Genomic DNA, 21,075 nt, shown 5'->3' with positions numbered 1-21,075 from the left:
CTCTTTACGTGCCTATTTATACAAATAACTTTGAACGTTGCGTTGTTAAAAAAAACAACGCGTGGTATCAATTGTAACCGTTAGTTTAAAGGTGTAACACCACTTATTTGGGCCGGGCCAGAAAGCACATTCCAGAAAGTAGTACACTTTTAACACAAAATAGTTCCTATGCATGAGTGTAACTTTCAAAATATGTAGAATATTGGGTATTTTGGTATCAAATGAAAGCTGAAGAACTGGTGATCAATGTAGATAAACTCATCATAAATACCAGGACCAAAATTTTACACGCCAGACGCGCGTTTCGTCAACAAAAGACTCATCAGTGACTCACGAATCAAAAGATGTTCAAAAGACCAAATAAAGCACAAAGTTGAAGAGCATTGACACATTTTGACTTATAATTTTAAATATTAAAAAACTGCATCAAATTTTAAAAAGAGGGTACATTTTGTCTGTTTGTCAGATCAGAAGTACCTGTTTTGGAACACCCGAAGTTCCGGGAACCAGTTCTTTCTTATATGCCATTAAAGGTATGTTGATTTTTTCAGTACAAGACACCATACAGAGTTGCTTCGACATGCAATGATTGTCATTTTATTTGAACTTAAAACAGAAGGGGTGTACCTACTTAAAAGGGAGGGATTTAACATAGAAAGCAATTAATTAGTGGTGTACTTCCTAAACGGAATAAAAGGAAGGAAGAGATGAGGAACTTCGAGTATGCAGAACACTGTTTTCTGTGTGTGTGCGTGTGTGTAATAGGGGGAGGGATACCATTTGATTTTTTAATTTAGTTATATTCAAAAGATATAGCGCAAATTTACCCTTAATTTGTTTCACTTATAGGATTTATAGGAACTAAATCGAAAAGTTATAAGATCCACCCCAATGTGGATTTTTTTACCTCACGTTTGTTGATACAACTTGGTTGATTGTGTAGGGAATAACTGGAGCGGGTATCCTCTCAAAGCAGTCACTCCCCCCCCCACCCCCCCCCCAAAAAAAATCCATTCCACTGATATACCTTTCGAAGTTTATATAACGTATTTAGGATACCTAAATCGTGTTAAATTATTTTTCATTTTCCTTATATATTTAGTGATGCATGTCTATTGCTGTTTCGAAAATTTTAGTAAAGATTGTAGGACCTTTATATGGATTCCTGGAAAATTGTTCCTTGGCCCCACCACCTTTTTTTATATATATAAAAGGGAACTGATGAAAATGTTTATTTCAAATCGAAATACGTTTTTTAAAATCCCAAAAAGAAAATGTAGGCAAATTATCTGGAAAAAAGGGAGGACGGCAGCCCATAAAAAGCTGAAAGATTAGTAAAAATCTTATTGAAAAAGTTTTTTTATAAAATCATTTGTTAGCACATGCTTACAATCCTACACTGGTGCTATGTCAATGAAACCTATATTATGTTTTGTTAGAGTTTAAAACCTATTGTTGTCTCCAGAAAATATTAAATACATGGAAGATGAATAAAAGATTAATAAGAAGGGGAAAGTTTTGGTTTACAAGTATTTGTTTCTTCCTTTGCTCATCCATCAAAGCATCTACCTTTTGTCTTATGTGCAAATGTTTCATCTGTTTAAACATTGTTCTATGTTACGTACTATTGAATTGTTTTACATTCCGGTTTCAATTTAACCCCAGCTCATAACACACTTTTACACGGATGAGTACATGTGATGAGCTAATAAATATCATACAGTAATAGAGAAAGGTTCCGATTTAAGTATTCCTTAGTTAAATGAAGACTTAATTTTAGTTTCTTGTGCATAATTCAGAGTTTAGTATGACGTCCATTATCACTGAACAAGTATACATATTTGTTGAGGGGCCAGCTGAAGGACGCCTCCGGGTGCTGGAGTTTCTCGTTGCAGTGAAGACCCATTGGTGGCCTTCGGCTCTTGTCTGCTCTATGGTCGAGTTGTTTCACGTGTTCTTTGACACATTCCCAATTTCCATTCTTTAATTTTATTAAGTAAGTTTATGCATAAGACTTAATAAATTTACCTAGCTAAGATACTTAGAGAAATCTAAGTTAAAGGAACACTTAAGTTAAGATGTTTTATGCATTCGGCCACAGGACTCTCCAAGTTTTAAGGAATGTATTCCTCCTCACAAACATCAATATTGAAAAAAATACCAGCGTATTGATTCATAATAATTTGAATAATCTTATGATCAAGATTATTATCTATAAGTTCGACTAATACATGTCAAGATAAGAATAGTTGTACTTATGAAGGATATTAGTTATCCGAAATATTTAATATGTGTTAATGATTTTACTACCTTTTGTGTGTGGCGCTTATACGCTTCCGTTCTTTTTGGTGATGTTGTAACATTTAAATTTGTATACTAGTATTGGCAGTCAGCAGGGTTTAAGGCAGCAACCATTTGAATTTCTGGGGGGGGGGGGGGGCTATGGTTTTTTTTTCTGGACAATTTTTTTTTTTCGCCTGTGGCGAAAAACAATCTATTTTTTTCGCGACAAGTCGAAAACAATTTTTTTCTTTCAATTTTAGCATTACATATAGTGGCAGCTGAGAGTGAAACAAACAATTTTTTTTTCTCAGAATCAAAAACAAATTATTTTTTTCTCCAAAAACTGGAAACAAACTTTTTTTTCCAAAAAAAACCATAGCCCCCCCCCCCCCCCCCTAGAAAATCAAATGGTTGCTGCCTAAGAACATCAGGGGTGGTGTTCTCGAAGCTATCTTAGGATTAGGACGTGTCCTAAGACCATCTTATGACAAGTCTTTGTCCTAAGTCGTGTTCTCGAAGCTCTCTTAACTTAGGATATATCACATTTTTCGTCCTAAATTTAGGACACCTAATTAGGTGTCTTAAGATCATCATATCTTCATCCTAACTTTTTGCATGCTTTTTTCTCAATTTTTTACGTGAAGATGAACATGAAATGAAACGCACCATCGGTTATTAACTCGTATACAGAAATTGTGCATGATTTTAAACTTTGAACTTCGTGTTTTACGATACAATGACACTACGAATTCATTATTCTCATTTCAAAACAAATTGTTTTCCAGTTTAAATCACGATCCTTTTTTATATCATTTTATAATTGCATTTGAAATCATGCATTTTATCAAATACATGTTATTACAAAATTTCGTAAACAATTTTATCATATGGTTTCGTCTTTAATAAATGTTTTATCAAACAATTACTTTAACTATTTAGAATTTCGCACATAGGATATGTTTAGGACGTCTTAACATAAGATGTGTCTGAGATAGCTTCGAGACACAACTTAAGAGTGTCCTAAGTCGATCCTAAGTCCATCCTAAAATTGATCTTATCTATGACTTAGGACGAATCTTAGGATACTTTCGAGAACACCACCCCAGGTGTTCGAACTGTTAGTCAAATGCGTTTTGTTAAAATATATTTTTTCAGTCTTTTGGTCTTTTAAAAAAAATTGTTTGTGCTGTATTTATACATGTACCTGTCTACAACGAAAGTTGTTTTACATGCACACGTATAAAAAATGCGGTTTTATCCAACGCAATCATAGGTTTGAACGTTGTTTTCAATTTAGACTTGTTATACATATTTATTCTTTTAAAAAGTAATTGTTATTTTTAATAAATGTAAAAATGTAAGTATCGTGTGCTTCTGTGCGTTTTTGTGTCGATCTCGGCTATTAAAATACATAAAAAAAGCAACTTTTGAATTCTTCCTGTTGGTTGTTTGATACACGGGGCGATATTGGAATGACCGCACATCTTTGCGTATTTAACGTTGCTGATAAAATTCCTGATTGGACTGTTATTGAACGCTTGCTTTTGCTTTACCGTTTTGTTAATGGATTAATGGATTAGGCAGCAACCATTTGATTTTCTGGGGGGCTATGGTTTTTTTTTCTGGACAAATTTTTTTTTTCGCCTGCGGCGAAAAACAATCTATTTTTTTCGCGACAAGTCGAAAACAATTTTTTTCTTTCAATTTTAGCATTACATATAGTGGCAGCTGAGGGTGAAACAAACAATTTTTTTTTCTCAGAAACAAAAACAAATTATTTTTTTCTCCAAAAACTGGAAACAAACTTTTTTTTCCAAAAAAAACCATAGCCCCCCCCCCCCCCCCCAGAAAATCAAATGGTTGCTGCCTTAGCAGTGAAACAGAATTTTCAAAATTAAATTTTTTTTATTTATTGTTTTTGATTCTGAGAAAAAAAAATTGTTTGTTTCACCCTCAGCTGCCACTATATGTAATGCAAAAATTGAAAGAAAAAAATTGTTTTCGACTTGTCGCGAAAAAAATAAAAGTTTGTACAGAAAAAAAAACATAGCCTACCCCCCCCCCCCCCCCCCCCCCCCCCCAGAAAATCAAATGGTTGCTGCCTTATATACATACATTCTATGGCAAACAAAGATCATACAGTTGTAACAGAGTTTACAATAATATGAAACAATATAGGTAATCTTATTTTCCAAGCTTTTAAATGTCAGAGATTTACAATGAGCTTGTAATAAATCATCTAACGAAAACCGATTTGGCAAAACTGTTGTTCTTCAATGAAGAAAAATATAAAAAAAAATAATATGCCAAATCCGTGTTTTTCTTCAATGGAAGCGTGCGTATATTGCTTAAATTGTGGACGATGGTAACGGTGTCTTAATAATGTATAATGTGCATGGTCATGTGTTCAGTTCATACTAAAATGAAATAAAGATTTCGTATTAAATGGTCTATTTAATATCAAATCCGTTTCAATTTGCCTGGTTAATTACTTAATAATACTTTTATTTTCATAAATGCCCATTTGCTTGATGGAATAAACACGGTGTTTTCTATAGCGGTTAACAGGTTAAATTTTCTTCTCGCGATTCTGTTAAAATAACATTATCTACAACCATATCATATTCACCAACGTTTACACATGTGCAATCTTAATAATCATTAAGTCTCAAGCGCTAATTTTCAAAGAATCACGGCGTATTCTGTATTTATAATCAGCTTCTGATACATTCTCGATGTCTGCTTAATTACTCTCTCAAAGAGTCTGCTCTGATATTTAATACGTCACAAAACGTATGTCAATATTGACAAATTTCCAATGGTTATTTGAGCAATTAGAAATGTTCTAATTGAAGATAATGTAGATTTCAGGAGTATGTTTGTATCTGACTGACATATACTATAAACAGTTTGTATTGATGTATAACTATAAGACTTATATTGTAGTTATTGATAACATCAACTGTGTTGGACTTTCCTGAAATTTTTTCGACTATGTCAATTTGTGGCCACTTTGTTTTTTCTCTCACTTTTTCAAATAAGAAAAGTGCTGAAACATATGATCCGGAATTGAATTATAAAGTTTGTAATTGAAAAGCATAAAAGAATTTGAACAATTTTAAATATTATACATCATGTAATATTAAATCGAAAAATTCTCATTGATTGTATGACGATTTGCATTTTCGCAAATTAATATTTAATTTGCGTGCAAAAACGATTATTTCGGTTGCTCTACAAACCATATTTCATTTGCGTCAGTTCTAGTTATACATATTTAATATTCAGTTAATATTATTTACTTTAATCTCGCCAGCATTGCATGTTACCTCTCGACACCAAATGAAAGAGAAAATAGGATGTCTATATGTTTTTCCGAATCTGTTGAAACCGTGGTTCGTCTTTGCATCTCTAAGAGTTGTCTCTTTTCTCCAATTAGTTAATCTACATGTGTTGTCTTTAAAAAACGGAATTATAGCATTGCTGTCACCTCGAAATTATTGACATTGCACAACTTAAAACCGAATTAATTGCAGTGATGCGCATGTATATACAGATGTATTAACAAATAACAAAAGTACCGGCTGCAAGGGCCAAAAAGGAGGAAGTCCATAACACCTGACTAAACCAAACTTATATACTCACGCAGTGGTTAGTTAAAAAAAAATATCATACGAGTCTTGTATTTGGGATAAAACTAACATTTTCATTTTAAGTTACCTTGTTTTATTTTTGGCACAAATTGTAACCTTGTGACCCGATATTCTTTTCTTAAATAAAAGTGCAACTGAAATATCATAATTGCTGGCAATATTGCGATTAATAAATGATTTATAACATTATGAGAATCGTTAGACAAAATAATATTTAGTACTTGAAATATTTTGGTCAAAACATTTTCTCATATTTTTTTGTAAAAATACTCAATATCAAGTCTTAACAATATTTTATAGCTGTAGATTGTATTCATCAATTTATTTGAATAATTGTTCAGAAATACACAATTGATTTCTTTAAAAAAAAAAAAAAAAAATCACCACACAAACAGGACAAAATAAAACTGTTAGATTGTGAATTTTAGAAAAGAATTTAAAATATCATAATTGATACCGGTGTTGTCCTCGTTTGAAACAAATTTATGGAAAATTCATTATATATATAAAAAAAAAATAGATACTTAATTATATATTGAAATACTTCGTTTGCATAACGTTTTTCTCATACTTCGTTCTTTTACTTTAAATCTTGTAACTGATAACTGTCAAGTAATATTTATCTCCAAATTATCAATTTGATGAAATGACGCAAAATTATTTTTTACACAATACCTATTAATATATAACACAAGTTGGATTAAAAGTGTTTCTTTTATGAATTGAATTGGACATGTAATGAGTTGTTCTTTAATTTTCATACCCCCCCCCCCCCCCCCCCCCCCGAAAAAAAAAAAAAAAAAACAACATGTGTATTTATAAGTTTATATCTTATTTAAGTAAATAAATATTTTAAATTATATCAAATTCACCATGAACATTTAAAAAGTATACGCACTTTAACCGTTATAATTTCTTTTATATTACATTTTTAATTTTGTATTTCTGGGAGTAAATTTGGATTTTATATTAAATAAACAAACCTTTCAAATTTGATGTAGTTCGATTGACATCTCATTTTGGTGTCGAATAAAAATATAGACGGTTAATAAAGGCCGAACATTTCAATTTCTTCGGTTAATGAACATGATAATGAGGTTATAATTTCACATTGTACTTGAACAATTAGCACAGCATTTAATTTTTAAAAAATCCCGTGTAATTTGTGAAATTGATCCGTCATCAAATCTTCTTAATAAAGCAGACTTTCTTTGCAAACAGGCATTATAAAAATGATGAACTGCGCATGTCATTTCTTAGGAATTGAATACGGCTTTTTGCTAAATAAAAATTCGATTACGAGCCAATCAGCGGACGTGTTAAAGGAGATTTTCATCAGTAATATCCAACAGACCATGTTATGAGGTCTTATTATCATTTCGCACTTTAAGTTGAGTTTTCAGTACAATAACATCACTTTCATGAGTTTAGAAATATGGAAAATGATAATGGGAGTCCTTTAACTTCGGGAAGTGTGGTGATTTCTGCTTCCCATACGGAGACAAATACTGGAATCGACAGTCAAAAATCTAGTTCTGGAGAAACAAAAAGAAAACTAATAGAAAAACAAACAGTTCAAAATAAACACCAGAGACAGCCAGACAGGGAAGATCTTGAGAACGAACAGGATGAGCTAAACCGTGTAAACACCACATCATTTTCTGTTATGGACATTCTAGATCCTGGAAAATTTACAGGAACTAACCATTCTAATAAGGTTTTATGGAAAAGGTGGAATGACAGTCAGTGGCAAAGACTAAAAACTGATTCAGACGAACATCATATTTCAGGTATTGAAAAGAAATAATATCATTATCAAATTCTGTTTAGTGTAATTCATATTCTATAATTGTTGACAGCAGCAGCATTAGTATAGTATAAAATAATATGTATAGCTCGAGAAATTTGGATAATAATGAATTTGAAGTAGTTTTGGCCTATAAATTCTATTTTAACACGTAAATGGTATTGTTTGAAATCTTATGATAACTTCAAGATAGTTTTCTTGTAAGTTTTGTCTCGTTGTCTTTTATATTTATATTTAAATATATAGCTACGTTAAACAGGAACATTCTTATTAAAAAGAATACATTAGATAATGAATTGACGATCATTATCTTATTTTCTATTTAGAAATTTAACTAGTTTGATAATGTAAAGAACCACCCAAGTTTAAGTCGCATTAAGTATAATATGTAGAAATTTCTGTTGACCAGGCATGCATAGGTTCCAAAACACCTTTGTAACTATATTGTGCAGAATGTTTTTAGCATGAAATCAGAAAATGTTCAAACCATAATTTTCTTTTCAAGTTGAGGGGCCTAGGAAATTGTGTTTGGCGAAATGACATTCAGGGGCAGGTTTCACGAAGCTGTCTTAAAATGGTCTTACGACATACCTTAGTCCTAAGTAGCGTTGTCAGTTAATTTTCGATTTACGAGTTTAACAGTCCCTCTGGTATCTTTCGTCCATCTTTAAGTCTTATGTGGGTTTCGTCCGATTAAGTAAGGATTACACGAGAGGTGTCTTATGATGGTCTTTCGATAGTCATAAGTTTATTTATATAAATTACACTCATTATTCATATTAATCCTGTAAATTTTCTTAATATTATTATCTAATTATCAATTATCATTTTTATGCTTATACCTAAATCTGTATAGGTTAATTATTATCATGATTTGTCAACAAAGACCATTCGATTAATTGATATCAAGACACCACGATTTTATCCTCTACCCTATTACGACCGATACAAGAACAAATTAAATTCAACTCTGGTACAAAAAAATGTCATCGTTTATCCTTTTTTCTCAATTTGTTATTTTAAGTTTCATATGTATATTGGTGTATTATTTATAAAATTTACACTTATTTATTTAAATATTTTTTTAATTAACTAATTATGTTAATAAATACGTTTATTAATATATGGGAAAAATACAACATTTACATGATTTTTTCCGCAAATCCATATTTTTCCATAAATCCATTTGAAAATGAAAAGAACTTGCGACAGCTTTGTGATATCTTTGCTAAGATCGTCATACGACAGCTTCGAGACGAGGTCTTAGAAATGTCCTGAAACAGTCATAAGAGGATCATAAGACATGTATATGTCCTATATTAAGACAGGTCTTCGGATAACTTCGTGAAACCATCTGTAGCAAGCGATGAAATATTTCGTTTTATAAAAATAATTTTTAAAACATTTCATATAATTTTTTTTATGTAAATGAAATACAGTGATAAAAAAATATGAATTTTTGTTTCTTTGGTTGCTGGACATTCAAATAAGAAGTTTGGGATCAGATTCACCCTTCGAAAACACACATTGTGTTATTCCTATTTACAACGAAGAACTAAAATTCACCCAAAAAGACAAATCTATTTGCAAAGATTTTGATGTCAGTCTACAAGTCATGGTGTTTATCAGTATTAAGCAACACATACTTATTACCACTATTTTATAAAGAGAATAAAATTTAATGTTTATAACACACATAACACGAGATGATAATAGAATTTATTAAAGGATCATGCGATGAATCTGACACAAAAACAAGACGGCCAAATAAAATCCTTGTAACCCTGCACAGTAGTAGGTCGATTCGGTACTTGACACCTCCCAGCCAGGTTTTATTATGTTTGCAATTAGATAAGTGATTTCATTAATTATCTAAATAAACAACAAAGAGAGAATTCAGTTATCGAAATTGGATAATAAGATTACCAACTATGTGTAAAATGCCGAAACCTTTATCAGTCTATAACGGAAAAGAAAACTTTACGTAATAATGTCCACGAAGAAAAACAGATTAAATATTGATAAAAAAATCATAGTTTATAATTCTTTTCAAGTGTTCTCATTTACATTATGTCGCTTACTAAAGGATTATATATGTTCTTGATGCTATAGCATTATTCTAATATGCTGATTTGCAATACATTTTAAATACAATTACAAGTGCAGTATTACAAACGTGTTCCGTATTCTATGAATCGTTCGTTGACAATTCAATTATAAGTAAACCGGTATTTTTGTTGCATAAGAATAGTTTTGATTAAATGGATTTTGTTAAAGATAAATATGATATATTATATTTAATCATCGAAAAAACAATTTGTCATGAAAAAATCAAAATCACAAAAATACTGAATTTTGAGGAAAATTCAATCGTAAAGTCCCTAATTAAATGACAAAATCAAGTGACAAATCACATCAAACGAATGGAAGATACTTAAATTTTCGACTTAATGAAATTTGAGAAATGTACATATACATTTACATCAGAGACATATATTACATTGTATTATATGTCTCTGTTTACATATTCATTTCACGATCAATTTATAACTGAAAAAAATAAACTAAATTGTATTCTTAAATATTTACTAAGTCGCACTTAATGGAGTGTTTAAGTTGATGCAAGCTTGACTGATGTAGACAAGTGTCCATGACATTTGACACTTTGCTACATGCAATGAACCATTAACAACACAAAATTAAAATGGAAATACCAGCTGTTTTTAAGTTGTATTCAAATGCATTATTTTCTATCCTCAATTTTGTTTCTTAATCTGCAGCGTACGAATAAAAATAAAAGTGAATTGTTACTAAGAATTTCCCAGAATTCTTTATGTACACTATTTCACACGAAAGCTTGAAATATATAAATGGGAAATTCCGAAATCACAAAATATAATTTAAATGATAATTATTTGTAAAAAAATTATGAAAATACACAATTTTAAATTGATATTTGTTTATCGATTTAAATACAAATTAACTTATTATCTTTCGAATATTGATTTATATATTATATGAATTATCTGGAGTGAATCATTTTGTGATATTGCTAAAGACATAAAACAAATTACATATTTAACGTAAATATTTTATGAAGCCTTTTTAACTAATTTGAAAATTACTATTATAATATTAAGTTTCATCTAGATAACTGTACCTGGTCTTAATTATTCCCTTATTTTTTTTTTATATATAAATGGAGATACTATATATGTGGTATTCAAAATTTCAGACTAACTCTGAGACTAACGTGTGATAACAAATCTTTTTATCCAGAAACTATGTAAACTTGTTAATGTTAACGAGGCATGGCATTGACCTAGTTGTCACAGTATTGCAAGTAATTAAATATAAAATGTAAAAATGAATGAAATTCAATAACATTTCTGTTCCGTCAATAAGTAATTTATGAAACTGGTAAATTAAAATTGAGTGAAAAGTAGCATTGGTTATTAAACGCGACAACACTTACAGCTAATTTCCTTAAGCTTGAAAATTAATCTTTGGTTGGCTTGCTTGCTTTGTTTGTATAAATGTTTACCCAAGCTTTGTACTTAAGATAAACATCTTCAACAAAAAATATAAGCAAACTTAAGCCTGTATATATTATAGTTTGATTCAATTGGATGTTATCTAAATTACTATTGTACAATATACAAACAAAGCAAGCCAGCTAACCAAATTCTTGCTTTACATGCATTAGGAAATTAGCTGTAATAGCTTTATACTTTTTTGTGGCTTTAGATGTATTTAATTACATGTATGAACGTAGAACATAGTTACCATGCAATTTTATGCATATTAAAAAAGAAAAGAAATATAACAACAAGTTTATTAATAATACACTCAGGCACAAATTGTGTGCAACAAAAGCAACATAATATAGCATACAAAATAATAAATTATATAGTTGTCGCGTAAGTTATCAGGGGACTTGTTTATCTATCATGTGTCTTAATACAGAGTGGTTAAAACTGTTTTAGTACTGCCAAAAAAAGGAGGAATCATAACTTAATAAAATATATACGAGTAAATGTATGAACAAAAGGAGGAATTATAACTTAACAAAATATATAAGAGTAAATATTGGAACAAAAGGAGATTTCATAACTTAACAAAATATATACGAGTAAATGTATGAACAAAAGGAGGAATTATAACTTAACAAAATATATAAGGGTAAAATAGGAACAAAAGGAGATTTCATAACTTAACAAGATATATACGAGTAAACGTATGAACAAAAGGAAGAATTATAACTTAACAAAATATATACGAGTAAATGTATGAACAAAAGGAGGAATTATAACTTAATAAAATATATACGAGTAAATGTATGAACAAAAGGAGGAATTATAACTTAATAAAATATATACGAGAAAAATATATGAACAAAAGGAGGAAGCATAACTTTACAAAACATTTACCATTAATACATATATGAACAAAAGGAAAAGACCTAGCTTTACAAAAAATTATAAATATATAATATGAATAAAATGGGGAAGCCTAACTCGACAGATGCCAAGCAAGAGGCAGGCACCCCAGAAAACATAAATCCTACCGTGTAAAAAATCCAATTTTACAACCAATAGTGCTTGAAAGTGGATTCGAGAAACAAATTAAGGATAAAGTATAACCCCTAAATTGATGTCCTAAACCTAAATCGTAATTTTAGGCACGTTTGATAAAACCGCTTATGACAAAGGGTGTATGTATCCTGCTACTGCTTCGATTAACAGATTCCAACGCTCATTATCCATGAAATTAGTTATAATCTATAGAATTAAATTAAATGCATTAATATATTTTATTTCAAGTCTATTGGTTTATTTCATTTTTTTGTTAAGTCTTTTGATGTTTATTTTGTTAAAGTCAAATGCGATTTGTTAAAATATACTTTTTCACTTTTGTTGTCTTTTGGAAAATGTTGTTTGTGCTGTTTTTAGACAACTCTACCACGAAACTTGTTTAACATTCACACGTATAAAAACTGCGATTTTTATCAAACGCAATCATAGGTTTGAACGTTGTTTTCAATTTATACTTGTATATGTTGTGTACAAAATGCAAGAGTTTTTGTACAAGTCATAAGTTTTTTGACACATACCTTCTTGCACCAGGTGATACAGTTTTAACTTTTAAATTGTACTATTTAATGTTTTAAATTCAAATTTATATAAGTCAACCTAACATTTAGTGCTTTTCTACTTGTCATCCAACTTGAAATGAGGATTCCTGAATGGTTTAAATTCAAATTTTATTTTTCTCCTGATCCATAAAAAATCTTTTTGTGGTCTTGAAATATTTTTTTTGTATTAATGCTCAGTATTAGATTGTATCTTGTAGTTGTGAAAATATGCGAAACAAAAGACTCTGTGCTTGAATCATCCATTTGTATTAAGCAGTTCATAAAACACTGCACTGTAGCCGTCCCGCTAGACCACACGACCACCTGGGCGTCAAAAATAAAGCTTTCAGTGGCCGTGTGTTACCTTTCCTCGTCAGACGTACTTGTATCTATATACGAGTCTAAATTGAAAACTACGTTCAAACCTATGATTGCGTTGGATAAAAACCGCAATTTTTATACGTGTGCATGTAAAACAAATTTCGTTGTAGAAGGGTCTAAAAACAGCACAAACAACATTTTCCAAAAGACCAAAAAAGTGAAAAAGTATATTTAAACAAAACGCATTTGACTAACATATATATACATATTTATATATAGCTGGAAAGGAAGTACAAATAAAATAAAATCTATTGTGATCATACTTTCCTGTTGTGTCTTTGTGTCGCGGTATAAACTCTATATTGAATGTGATAAATAATTAGAAATGAAATATAAATGATGCATTATCTGCATGGCTAAACAAAATAATAAGGTTTTTATCAAGGTATACATGACATCGTTAAATTTTATTATACAGAAGACTTTAGTTGGGGGTTTTCTTGGTGTTTTGTGTATTGTTGTTTGTTTTTCGGTCGTTCTTTGTTTTTTTTTTGCCATGTTATATTCCCGGTTTTTTTAACTGACAAGTTTGAATACCTTTATTGTATCTATTGTCTCTCATAACTCTTATTAAATACACGGTTTAAGTTTTGATCACCTTTGAATGTCGAACGATATGATATATGTACAATATATCGGGGTTTTTTTTTTTTTTTTTGTCTTTTGTAGATAGTTGTTCCGTTTGAAAACATACGATCACCTTATTTTCAGTTTATCCAACCTTTGAATTTATGATAAATAGGACTTTACCATGATAGCTTAACTACAGCAATTCAGGTGTCTTATAAGATGGTCTTAAGATAGTCCTTACTTTAGAATAAGTTATATATAATGCTTAATTTGCACCCCAAACCTTACCGATGGTTGCAATATTGGAATGCTTACTTCATTCATTGGGCTCCGTTGTTTTGAATAACCTAAATTATGATCTCTTATTTCGCAAGCGTATTGTTCTCTGTATAATTTGAAAGCTATATTGATACACGAGATTTGCCTTCGAAATCGTAAATGTATGAAACCGTGACTCTTTGAAATCAACTCACTAAAAAAAATAATTCTACCGATAATATATTAAGTTGTAAATATAGGGATTTTTGTTTTGTTTTAGGTTACATTATTTCTTTAAAAGTTAACGGAACTTTGCGATCATGATATTAAAGTCATATGAAACGAGTGACTGGTGAAAAATAATGTTTATTCAATTCTTGAACCAATGCATGTATTTATAAAAAAAATACTTAGTCTTCTGTTCACGATTTTATCATTGTTTACCCAAACATATCGCATAATCGTCATTTTTTCTCTTTGTCTGTTATGATGTGAAAATATGGCTGCTAATTATTTTTCGTGTTTTGAAGCCGTTGTTTACCGATTATCACCTTATAGCAAACAATCAACAAATTACCTTTTCTCTAACAGTCACGATACTTTTGGAAATATACCACGTGAGCAAAAAAGGACGAATTATCTTCAAACTTAATATTTGACGAGTTATCTTTCATTTGAGTCCAACATAGAAGGTGCATGACCATTGGTGCGAATGCAGTATTCATTTGAACTTTATAGTGTCTTTGCGATAAGTAAAGGTCTAAAATGCCGGAAAAAACTTAGCTATTTCAGTGAACTGCCTCTCTCTCTGTGTCTATATATATATATATATATATATATATAGAGGCAGTTTATATATAAACGAGTCTAAATTGAAAACTACGTTCAAACCTATGATTGCGTTGGATAAAAACCGCAATTTGTATACGTGTGCATGTAAAACAAATTTTGTAGTAGAAGGGTCTAAATACAGCACAAACAAAATTTTCCAAAAGAAGTGAAAAAGTATATTCAAACAAAACGCATTTGACTAACAGGTCGAACAACTGATGTTCTTTAACCCTGCTGACTGCCATAGGCGATTGCCAAATAAAATTGATCACATGATGTAACCAAATAAATCTATATATATATATATATATATATATATATATATATATATATATATATATATACACGAGTGAATATTAAGAAAATGAGAAATTTACAGGCTGTCCTTAAATGCACAAATCTTTGCTGTTTATTAAAATTTCGAACTTTACAACCAATAGTGCTACATGCAGCATAATGACTTTGCGATATACTGAAATAAGTATTATAGAATATAAAACACTCAATTGAATTGATATTTTAACTTGGGACAATTCACAGGAAAATCGTAAATTACGACGCTTTGACTCTAGAGCTATTAATAAATCTTGATTTAAACCGTATATTATACAAAAAAAAAGAATACTTAAAGGAAGATGTTTTCGCTGACAAAAATCTATTTTTTTTTATAGAAATTTAAAATCGAACTATTTATTTGGAAAAAAACCTATGCTCACCTCAAAACATAAATTGTGGGTGCCTATACGCACCCAAGAAACAACTTTATATTTGGTGAGATAATGTCAATATTTATAATAAAGCTTCTGTTAAATTATTTTGTTGTTTCTTGGCTGCGCACGATGTTTCAACAACCAAAATAAAGTAAAAAAACTGCATAGATTCTGTATTTTCATCGTATTTGTGAAAACCGTACATAATATGACGTAACTGTGACGTCATCAGATAAAAATCTCGATGATTTTTCATTTACATTTCTTGACCCTATGCATTTCTAAACATTATGTGCCAATTTGAAACATTTATCAGACATCACAAATGATATAGAAAATTTAGAAAACACATACTAGAAAGATATACATTTGGATGTTGTTTTACTTTATATCTAGCTACAAATTGTGTTACTAAAAGATTTTTATACTCCATCTACAATATTAGAGAGGCATTATGTTATCTGGTTTGTGGGTCGTTTCGTCCGCCTGTTTGTTCGTTCGTTCATTCGTCCATTTGTTCGTTCGTCCGTCCGTCCGTCTGTCCCGCTTCAGGTTAAAGTTTTTGGTCAATGTAGTTTTTGAAGAAGTTGAAGTCCAATCAACTTGACACTTAGTACACATGTTCCCTATGATATGATCTTTATTATTTCAATGCCAAATTACAGTTTTATCTCAATTTCACGGTTCACTGAACATAGAAAATGATAGTGCGAGTGGAACATTCGTGTACTATATATGGACACATTCTTGTTTGAGTGGTATATTTACATGTTATACTAAAATTGATATGTATACATGGAAAATATATGAAACAAACTTTTATCTTTTTTTACAGGTCCTCGAGATGCCGAATGTGCCACAGACCTTAGCAAGAAGTTGGATAGATGTGAGGATGATGAGCTTGATAATAATAATTCATCGTTGGAAGAAACGGACCATATTCATGATTTTAACGAAATTGATATGGATGAAAATGGGGACGACAAAAGGTGTCAATCAGTAGATTCATTTAAATCTGGTAAACCAAGGCGAGCAAGAACTGCATTTACATACGAACAGCTTGTTGCACTAGAAAATAAATTTAAAACGACGAGATACTTGTCCGTTTGTGAAAGACTTAATTTAGCATTGTCGCTTAATCTGACAGAAACACAAGTAAAAATTTGGTTTCAAAATAGACGAACAAAATGGAAGAAACAAAATCCAGGAATGGACGTGAACAGTCCTACAGTTCCACCTTCAGCTGGAAGTTTGTCAGGCTTTTCTTCACCATATGCTTCAAATATGCTTTACGGACAGGGCTTACACCCATATCTCCCTAATCCAAATATTGTTAGTGCTCTCGGACTTTTACGACATTCGGCATATTCAGGACAGAATCATCCTATATACTATCCATATTTCAGTCAAAGTACATGACATTTCATGTTAAACTTTGAGTTATGTTATTTATCATATGTTACTGCAATAAATTCTCTAATCAACTTCAAATATTTTATGTCGATTTAAGTTATTGAAAAAGGAAATAGCAATTTTCAAAAAACTTATTCCACAATGAAATATTATACTTGAGACGGTTTTACACAGCTATACTAAGACCTGTCATAAGATATATCTTAGGACATGTCTTATGATCCTCTGATGACTATCTTACGACATACATCAGACCTCGTCTCGCAGTTGTCTTATGATGATCTAAGTGTTACTGCGTCCTGACCCAATTTTTTTTAAAAAATCCGTTAGTTCAAAAAAAATTTGAAGCATACAAACACACACATATTCAAATTGCACGTCTGCATCGAAATTAACTGACTGAATTTAAAATCTAAACAAATTGTGTTCTGCTATCTTACAATCCAAAATAGGCGGCAAACACCCATACAACCTTTTTTAAATTACCGTGATGGGTTTTTGTAAATAACATTCAGATCTGCTCGATGGTCTTTTCTTATAATTCAGATCTGCTCGACTGACTATTTTTATATTTTATTTCTTAAAGCACACACGTTATTATTAACATCTTTTTTATTTAGAACAACGGACAAAATGTTATCATTTCTCTTTATGTTGAATTATGTTATAACTAGACCACGTGACCCGCGCCGGCAATCCGCGACAATGCAGGTGTGTGACTGCATTACAGTAACTACACCTAATTTTTAGTCAATTTTTAGTCAGGATTTTTAGTATTTGTATTCTCATCTGATAAAGACATGCTGATTATATGGTGCACAGTTTTGAGTGCTATCAAAATCTTACTTTTTACAGCGGATGACTGTGAGGGCATTCCGGGTGTCAACGGTGTCGCCAAAGACATTTCTACCCACATGACTTGCGTTTTTGACTGATAACGGAACTTATTTCGTATAATTACGCGGATATTATCGAGTGCGAAATAACATTCCTTATTGCTTGTTTTAATAATTTCATCAATAAATATTCATGAAGATAGATAAATGATATGAAAATGTTTATATGTGAGAAATACTAGTATATATCAATAACAAATCAAGAATACCGAAAATTTGTATAAAGAACGTTATGAAATAAACGCGGAGAATTATGAATGCCTACTCAAATCCAATCTATTAGAAACACGGATTGGTTGATTTAGTTTTTCAATAACGCATTATTTCAAATAATCCAAATATTATACTCAAGACTAAAATTAAGACGTTATTAACCAAACTCTAAAAGAATATACCGAGTTTGAACTTTATGAATCAAAATATTACATTTCGAGTTAAATCTGTTTGTATCAATCCATCTTCTATAGCAAATTCAACATCTTTCCTCTGTCGTTATTATCGAGTACGATTGAACAACAATAGAGACATGCATATTACATGTATTATATGTCTCTGACTAAATGTATGGCCGGATCTTTCGATGATGAAATAAAATACTAAAGATTTGCATGGATCGCAGTGGAAATCGAAATGTACTACAAATTACTTTCGACCAATGAACTAGTTGGATTTGTTGTTTCTTAATTGTGAAGAATGAATTAAATCGTGGTCTTAGTAAGCGGTTAATCCGATTGTTTATGCCTATTACCAATGTTATTTCAACTGATCGGGCGGAGCTTACTTTTTAATTTTCATAAGGACAGTCTATATGAAGATGTTTGCAATAAGGATGATTGCCGTTATAATCATTATTGGTTTACAGTTCAAAACAAAGAATTCCTATAGTTGAGATACAACTGGCCCGAGGCACATTTACCACCTCAAAAGAATTTGTGATTAAAAATGACTTTTCAGTATGATTTTAAAACAAACAAAAAAAATAAAATAGTTTTTGAGTACTGGCGCAGTAAAATTGGCACAGTTAACTTTATATTGAGAATATAAGTAATAACTTCAAAACACTATGAAAGCAATGCAAAAAAAGTTTTAAATATTACCTAGCTTTCGTATGTGGAGCAGGATCTGCTTACCCTTCCGGAGCACCTGAGATCAACCCTAGTTTTTGGAGGGGTTCGTGTTGCTTATTCTTTAGTTTTCCATGTTGTGTCATGTGTACTGTTGTTTGTCTGTTTGTCTTTTTCATTTTTAGCCATGGCGTTGTCAGTTTATTTTCGATTTATGAGTTTGACTGTCCCTCTGGTATCTTTCGTCCCTCTTTTATATAGTACTTTATTTGCGTATTTGCACAGCGGGTATTTGATGTACCAAATCTTAAAAGTATTCACAATGAATCAACAACACTTCATGTTTGATAATACACAAACGCGAAGTTCAATGTTTATCATATATATACAAACTAAATTGAAACAAATTATTTACGCAGATTTTAATTCCTTCTCATATCTAATTTCATAAATATAGGAAGATGTGTTGTGAGTGCCAATGAGACAACTCTCCATCCAAATATCAATTTGTAAAAGTAAACCATTATAGGTCAATGTACGGCCTTCAACTCGGAGCCTGACTCACACCGTACAACAAGCTACAAAGGTCATTATAATGAAAAAAATAATAAAACATTTGTAAATAATAAGAATGGTAATAATTATTATGTCCAAACTAAATATCACGGAAGGAATTAGCGCCACACAACTTTTTTTTTTAATATTTCTGAATTTTGCGATATAACGCACGCAAAATCTTTGCGTTATTATGCAAACATTTGCGAAATAACTCAAACCTTTGCGTTATATAGCAAATATTTGCATTGTAACGCAAAAGTTTGCGTTTAACGCAAACATAGGAAGAAATATTAAAAAAAAAAGTTGTGTGGCGCTAATATGCTCCCGTAAATTATTCTCATATTTCTTTTTACATTTTTTATTCTTTATTTAAAATAGAATATAAAAACCAATAAATGTATTCTAATCTGAGGAACGGAACAATTCGACATTTTAATAAATATTTTTACTAATGATACTGACGATCCACCACAAAGTAATATAAATAGAACCATACAAATAGTCAGCAAATACATATAAAAAAGATGTGGTATGATTGCCAATGAGACAATTCTCCACAAGAGACCAAATCGACACAGAAATTAACAACTACAGTTCACTTTACGGCCATCAATAATGAGCAAAACCAATACCGCATAATCAGCTATAAAAGGCCCCGAAATGACAGATGTGAAACAATTCAAACGAGAAAACTAATGACCTTATTTATGTTTTAAAAAAAACAACGAAAAACGAATGTGTAACACATAAACACCGATTTACAGGCTCCTTAATATCATGTTCTCAAATCTAGATATCATCTCCCATTTAGAAAAAAAAAAAAAAACACGTGAAAAAATTAACCTATTATGTGTTGCTCTCCTAGCTACAAAATGTATCAAAAATCAAAGATGTTGAACATATTCTCAATCATAATCATTTGGTAACTAATGCAATTACTGTCTCCTCCATGCCGGTCTTGAACATAAAAACTAAATATTGAACAAATAACACTCCTAATGCTCAGATTGGTTGTCATCGTGTAACACAGTTAATAACACCATATAGGAAAAAAATAGAACTCCTTTTGTCGTAAGACACTGTCAAACATCCGAACATACTATCCACACTCATCTGTGTCCACACTTGTTAAAATAGAATAAAATAGAATCATATTCAAAACAGTGTGGCTGTGGCCATTGATTGACGATCTAAATCATCCCATTGACTGGGACAGATTATGTGAACGTTTGTCTGTAACGACCACTGCTCACTATGTACTTGTTAAAGACACTTAAACTGTGGGATCACCAAAGGTTCTCAACACCTAAATGAAGTTATTCGAAAAATTAATCAGGAATAACACGATGTTATGATTTATATCAATAATATAAATCAAAACATAAAGGTTATTCCTGATTAATTTTTCGAATTATTTTATTATTGAAGGCGTTAAGAACCTTTGGCTACCCCACAGTTTAAATTCTATAATAAGTAAGTAGTGAGCAGTGGTCGTTACAGACAAACGTTCACCTAAT

The 21,075-nt window shown here is 30.8% G+C and overlaps 1 protein-coding gene across 1 annotated transcript; it reads left to right on the top strand.

The window, feature by feature from the left end:
- Positions 1-7,288: 7,288 nt before the first annotated feature.
- Positions 7,289-17,121, top strand: LOC143072416 (NK1 transcription factor-related protein 1-like). Its single transcript, XM_076247328.1, has 2 exons — positions 7,289-7,726; positions 16,463-17,121. Exons 1-2 carry the CDS (start codon positions 7,372-7,374, stop codon positions 17,044-17,046), a joined length of 939 nt encoding a protein of 312 aa, XP_076103443.1. The 5' UTR covers positions 7,289-7,371; the 3' UTR covers positions 17,047-17,121.
- The last annotated feature ends 3,954 nt before the right edge of the window (positions 17,122-21,075 follow it).

The sequence above is a fragment of the Mytilus galloprovincialis genome, chromosome 4, assembly GCF_965363235.1.
Source record: "Mytilus galloprovincialis chromosome 4, xbMytGall1.hap1.1, whole genome shotgun sequence".
Lineage (NCBI taxonomy): Eukaryota > Metazoa > Mollusca > Bivalvia > Mytilida > Mytilidae > Mytilus > Mytilus galloprovincialis.
Note: the sequence above shows the minus strand (reverse complement) of the source record. Positions and strands in the feature narration are given on the sequence as shown.